The sequence below is a fragment of the Onychostruthus taczanowskii genome, unplaced genomic scaffold (assembly GCF_017590055.1).
Source record: "Onychostruthus taczanowskii isolate IOZ18803 unplaced genomic scaffold, ASM1759005v1 scaffold207, whole genome shotgun sequence".
NCBI lineage: Eukaryota > Metazoa > Chordata > Aves > Passeriformes > Passeridae > Onychostruthus > Onychostruthus taczanowskii.
In genome coordinates, this window is record NW_024499318.1 from 318423 (window position 1) to 325240 (window position 6818).

At 57.2% G+C, this 6818-nt stretch overlaps 1 protein-coding gene across 1 annotated transcript in view; it reads left to right on the forward strand.

Moving 5' to 3' along the window:
• The window catches only part of LOC121335668, a 17365-nt gene that overhangs the window by 4796 nt on the left and 5751 nt on the right, over positions 1 to 6818 (forward strand). The window contains exons 5-11 of the mRNA XM_041404026.1: positions 9 to 25; positions 3384 to 3501; positions 3588 to 3845; positions 4012 to 4088; positions 5264 to 5433; positions 5602 to 5669; positions 6721 to 6816. Coding sequence (XP_041259960.1) covers positions 9 to 25; positions 3384 to 3501; positions 3588 to 3845; positions 4012 to 4088; positions 5264 to 5433; positions 5602 to 5669; positions 6721 to 6816 — 804 coding nt within the window. The remainder of the gene's footprint in view (positions 1 to 8; positions 26 to 3383; positions 3502 to 3587; positions 3846 to 4011; positions 4089 to 5263; positions 5434 to 5601; positions 5670 to 6720; positions 6817 to 6818) is intronic.

Sequence of the window (6818 nt, forward strand, 5' to 3'; positions counted from 1 at the left end):
CTGCGCAGGTAGGGCCGGACAGGGGGTGTGGGGTGGGGGGACGGGGACACCGCGGGGATGGGGACGGAGGGACAGGGACAGAGGGACAGGGGGACAGGGGGACAGGGACACCAGGGACAGGGGGACAAGGGGATGGCACCACCAGGGGGATGGGGACACAGGGACAGGGCCATCAGAGCCTTGGGGACACAGGGATGGGGACAAAATGGGGTTGGGGACAGGGGCACAGGGCCACCAGGGACAGGGGGACATGGGGACATGGGGACATGGGGATGGGGACACAGGGACATGGGACACCGTCAACACCGCGTCACGCATGGAGTCCACCGGGCTGCGTGAGTGACAGGGACAGGGGACAGGGGGACATGGGGACACTGGGACAGGGGACATGGGGACATGGGGACACAGGGACAGGGGACATGGGGACATGAGGACATGGGGACATGGGGACATGGGGACAGGGGACATGGGGACAGGGGACACAGGGACAGGGGACATGGGACACAGGGACACAGGGACAGGGGACATGGGATGTGGTGATATGGGGACATGGGACATGGGGACACAGGGACATGGGGACAGGGGACATGGGGACAGGGGACACAGGGACAGGGGACATGGGCCACAGGGACACAGGGACAGGGGACATGGGCCACAGGGACACAGGGACAGGGGACATGGGCCACAGGGACACAGGGACAGGGGACATGGGCCACAGGGACACAGGGACAGGGGACATGGGCCACAGGGACACAGGGACAGGGGACATGGGCCACAGGGACACAGGGACAGGGGACATGGGCCACAGGGACACAGGGACAGGGGACATGGGCCACAGGGACACAGGGACAGGGGACATGGGCCACAGGGACACAGGGACAGGGGACATGGGCCACAGGGACACAGGGACAGGGGACATGGGATGTGGTGATATGGGGACATGGGACATGGGGACACAGGGACATGGGAATATGGGGACACAGGGACAGGGACTGGGGACACAGGGACAGAAGACACAGGGACAGGGGACACAGGGACAGGGGACACAGGGACAGGGGGACAGAAGACAGGGGGACATGGGGACAGAAGACAGGGGGACATGGGGACACAGGGACAGGGGACATGGGGACACAGGAAGAGGTTGGAGAAGCAGGAATGGGGACAAAGGGACAGGACGGAGGGTGCAGGGACAGGGAGGCAGTCATGAGGGCACAGGGCCAGGCTGGGTGGCTGTCCCTGGGGTCCTGCTCCCTCTGTGCTGTTAGGGTGCTGTCCCTGTCCCTGGGGTGTGTCCCTGTCCCTAGGGTTGTGTCCCTGTCCCTTGGGGTGCTGTGTCTGGGGGTGCTGTCCCTGTCCCTGTGGTGTGTCCCCATTCCCGTGGCGTGTCCCCATGCCCATGGCATGTCCCCGTGGCATGTCCCTGTCCCTGGGGGTATGTCCCTGTCCTTGTCCCTGTCCCTGTCCCCGTGGCGTGTCCCCGTGGTGTGTCCCTGTCCCTGTGGTGTGTCCCCATTCCCGTGGCATGTCCCCATGGCGTGTCCCTGTCCCTAGGGATGTGTCCCCGTCCCCACGGCGTGTCGCCGTCCCCGTGGTGTGTCCCCGTGGTGTGTCCCTGTCCCTATCCCTGTCCCCGTCCCCGTCCCCGCGGTGTGTCCCCGTGGTGTGTCCCTGTCCCCATCCCCGTCCCCGTGGGTCCCCGTGGTGTGTCCCTGTCTCCCCGTCCCCATCCCCGTCCCCGCGGCGTGTCCCAGTCCCCACGGTGTGTCCCCGTGGTGTGTCCCTGTCCCCGTCCCAATCCCCATGGCGTGTCCCCGTGGTGTGTCCCTGTCCCTGTCCCTGTCCCCGTCCCCATCCCCGTCCCCGCGGCGTGTCCCAGTCCCCATTATATTATATTATATGATATATGATGTGATATGATATGATATCTGATATTAAATTATATTAAATGAATTTATATTATATGAAATCATATTATATGAAATCATATTATATGAAATCATATTATATGAAATCATATTATATTATATTATATTATATTATATTATATTATATTATATTATACTATATTATATTATATGAAATTATATCATATCACATTATATGAAATTATATTGAATGAAATTATATTATATTATATTATATTATATTATATTATATTATATTATATCATCATATCATATTATATGAAATTATATGAAATCATATTATATGAAACTATAGTATATGAAACTATATGAAATGATATTATATTCTATTATATGAAATTATATTAAATTAGATGAAATTATATCATCATATCATATTATATGAAGTAATATCATATGAAATTATATTATATGAAAATATATTATAGGAAATTATATTATATTATATTTTATGGAATTATATCACATGAAATGATATTATATGAATGATATACTAGACCTATACAAAGCTATAGAGGAAAGGATAGATCCGAGCACTAGAAAAGAATGAACAAATAAACGCCGTGGCTTCTCAGAGCCTCCACAAGCTGCCTTTGCCTGGTCACGAGTAAAAACAATTCACGTGCTCCGTAAACAATTCAACAATTCCCCAAATCACATCCCGGGGCAGCAAAGCCGGGAGGAGCTGGAGCTCCCAGCACGAAGTCCTGGGCAGGGGAGTGTTCCCAGGAAATGCCACGAAGGGGGATGGGGATTTGGGGGAGATGGGGGGGGTAGCGGGGGACCTGGGGGGCAGGGGACAGCTTTGGGGTGGGGATGGCCGGGGGGGACACACTCAGTGATGTCCCCTCGCTGTCCATGATGTCCCCTCACTGTTCCTGATGTCCTCTCGCTGTCCCTGTGTCCCTGATGTCTCACTGTCCCCTCGCTGTCCCTGATGTTGGGATGGGGATGGGGGTCTCTGTGCTTTGGGGGAACCCCGGGCTGGGGATGGGGGTCTCTGTGCTCTGGGGGGCTCCCGGGATGAGGGTTGGGGTCTCCATCCTCTGTTAGACCCCCGGAATGAGGGTTGGGGTCTCCATTCTTTGGGGGAACCCGGATGGGGATTGGGGTCTCTGTCCTCTGGGGGACCCCTGAGCTGAGGATCAGGCTCTCCATCCTCTGGGAGACCCCCGGGAGGGGGATCGGGGTCTCCATCCTCTGGGCACTCCCAGGACGGGGATTGGGGTCTCCTTCCTCTGGGAGACCCCCGGGATGAGGGTTGGGGTCTCCTTCCTCTGGGAGACCCCCGGGCTGAGCGCTGGGGTCCATGAAAAACCCTTCTCCCACCTCCGTGCCTCAGTTTCCCCGACTTGCGTCCCTCCCTCACCGAGCTCCTGGGGGGTCTCTGCTTTTCGGGGAGGGGGGTGTCACCGATGGAGGGGTGGTCCCCGCTGACGGGGGGGTCTCTGCCCCCAGCGGGTGACCCGCTCCCCTCTCCTGCGCCGCCACGGCGTCCCCGAGTGCATCCTGCTGGTGACGCAGCGCATCACCAAGTACCCGGTGCTCATCGAGCGCATCCTCAAGAACTCCAAAGGTACCGGGGGGAGGGGTCGGCAAGGAACGGGGACCACCCTTGGTGGGGGCGGGGCAGGAATCCCAGCTTCCCTCCCCTTCTCCCAGACAACGAGGGGGACAGCGCGGACCTGTCGCGGGCGCTGCGCCTGGTGAAGGAGCTGCTGTCGGCCGTGGACGAGGAGGTTCACGCCTGGGAGCTCCGCGGGCGCCTCTGGGATGTTTTCCGGCGCGTGGATCCCCGCGCCAAGGTGCCGCTGCTCTGGGACAGCCGGCCCGGGGCCTTCGGCAGGGACGAGCTGCTCCGCAGGAAGCTGGTGCACAGCGGCGGGATGCTCTGGAAAACGGCGGCCGGGCGCTTCAAAGGTGGGAGATGCCGGGGGGGGGGAAAAAAAATGGGGATTGGGGATGATGGGGGAGCTCCCAGGTGATGGGGGATGGCCGTGGGAGGGCCTCTCTGAATTTGGGGTCAGACTGGGACTCAGGGGGGGCTCAGCGGGGTGAACCCCCCACTCATCCCGGCTCATCCCAGACGTGCTGGTGCTGCTGATGACGGACGTGCTGGTGTTCCTGCAAGAGAAGGACCAGAAATACACCTTCCCCATGCTGGTGAGCTGAATAAATGCACCTTCCCCAAGCTGCTGAGCTAAATGCACCTTCCCCAAGCTGGTGAGATAAATAAATGCACCTTCCCTGTGTTGATGAGATAAATAAATGCACCTTCCCCATGCTGGTGAGCTGAATAAATGCACCTTCCCCTTTCTGCTGAGCTAAATGCACCTTCCCCAAGCTGGTGAGATAAATACACCTTCCCCATTCTGGTGACATAAATAAATACACCTTCCCCATGCTGGTGAGCTGAATAAATGCACCTTCCCCTTTCTGCTGAGCTAAATGCACCTTCCCTAAGCTGTGAGATAAATAAATACACCTTCCCCTTTATGGTGAGATAAATAAATACACCTTCCCCATGCTGGTGAGCTGAATAAATGCACCTTCCCCTTTCTGCTGAGCTAAATGCACCTTCCCCAAGCTGGTGAGATAAATAAATGCACCTTCCCCATGCTGGTGAGACAAATACACCTTCCCCATTCTGGTGGCATAAATAAATGCACCTTCCCCAAGCTGGTGAGATAAATAAATGCACCTTCCCCATGCTGGTGAGACAAATACACCCTCCCCTTTCTGGTGAGCTAAATAAATGCACCTTCCCCATGCTGGTGAGCTGAATAAATGCACCTTCCCCATTCTGCTGAGCTAAATACACCTTCCCCTTTCTGGTGAGATAAATGCACCTTCCCCATGCTGGTGAGATAAATAAATACACCTTCCCCAAGCTGGTGAGCTAAATGCACCTTCCCCATGCTGGTGAGCTGAATAAATGCACCTTCCCCTTTCTGCTGAGCTAAATGCACCTTCCCCAAGCTGGTGAGATAAATAAATGCACCTTCCCCATGCTGGTGAGACAAATACACCTTCCCCATTCTGGTGGGATAAATAAATGCACCTTCCCCAAGCTGGTGAGCTAAATGCACCTTCCCCATGCTGGTGAGCTGAATAAATGCACCTTCCCCTTTCTGCTGAGCTAAATGCACCTTCCCCAAGCTGGTGAGATAAATAAATGCACCTTCCCCATGCTGGTGAGACAAATACACCCTCCCCTTTCTGGTGAGCTAAATAAATGCACCTTCCCCACGCTGCTGAGCCGCCCCCTCCTCACCCCGACCCCCGCGGGGGGCTCCGGGGCAGCGTTCCCCCCCTGCCAGCGCTCCCCCATCGCGCAGGACAAGCCGGCCGTCATCTCCCTGCAAAACCTGATCGTGAGGGACATCGCCAACCAGGAGAAGGGGATGTTCCTGATCAGCGCCGCGCCGCCCGAGATGTACGAGGTGCACGCGGCCTCCCGGGACGACCGCAACCACTGGATGAAGGTCATCCAGCAGGCTGTCAGCCTGTGAGTGTCCCCCGGGGCTTGGGGACACCTGGGGATGGCTGGGAATTGTTGGGGGGTCCGTGGTTACAGGGTGGGTGGTGGTGGGTGCTTGGGTGGAGGGGAGAAGGGTGGGCGTGGGGTGGTGGGTTGGGGGTTCCTGGCTGTGACCCCCCATCCCGGCCCTGCCAGCTGTCCAAGCCGCCAGGATTTCCCCCTGATTGAGACGGAGACTGAAGCGTCCTTGAGGAAGCTGAAAGGTGGGGGCTCGTCCCTGTGTATCCCACCCCGTGCATCCCATCCTATCCCGTGCATCCCATCCCATGCATCCCATCCTGTGCATCCCATCCCATGCATCCCACCCCATGCATCCCATCCTGTGCATCCCATCCCATGCGTCCCCCCCCGTGCATCCCATCCTGTGCATCCCATCCTGTGCATCCCATCCCATCCCGTGCATCCCATCCTGTGCATGCCATCCTGTGCATCCCACCCCGTGCATCCCATCCTGTGCATCCCATCCCGTGCATCCCATCCCATCCCGTGCATCCCATCGCATCCCGTGCATCCCATCCCATCCTGTGCATCCCACCCCATGCCATCCCATCCTGTGCATGCCATCCCGTGCATCCCATCCCACCCCGTGCATCCCATCCCATCCCATCCCACCCCGTGCATCCCACCCCATGCATCCCATCCTGTGCATCCCATCCTGTGCATCCCATCTTGTGCATCCCATCCCATCCCGTGCATCCCATCCCATCCCATCCCATTGATCCCATCCCATTGATCCCATTGATCCTGTCCCATCTCATCCTGTGCATCCCATCCCATTCCACTGATCCCATCCCATCCTGTGCATCCCATTGATCCATTGATTCCATCCCACCCCATTGATCCCATTGATCCCATCCCACTAATTCCATCCCATTGATCCCATTGATCCCATTGACCCCATCCCACTGATCCCATTGATCCCATTGACCCCACCCCACTGATCCCACCCCATCCCATTGATCCCATTGACCCCATCCCACTGATCCCACTGATCCCACTGATCCCATTGATCCCATTGACCCCACCCCACTGATCCCACTGATCCCATTGATCCCATCCCATACTATTGATCCCACTGATCCCACTCCACTGATCCCATTGATCCCATCCCATCAATCCCATCCCACTGATCCCATTGATCCCACTGATCCCATTGACCCCACCCCACTGATCCCACTGATCCCATTGATCCCATCCCACCCCATCCCATCCCCTCGACGCCCCCTCCCCGCTGACCCCGCTGTCGCTCTGCAGAGCGGATGGAGCAGCACGACCGTCAGATCGCGGCGCTGCTGGAGGACAAGGTCGGGATTTTTGCCGACATGCTGGCGCTGGGCAGCGGCTGCTCCGAG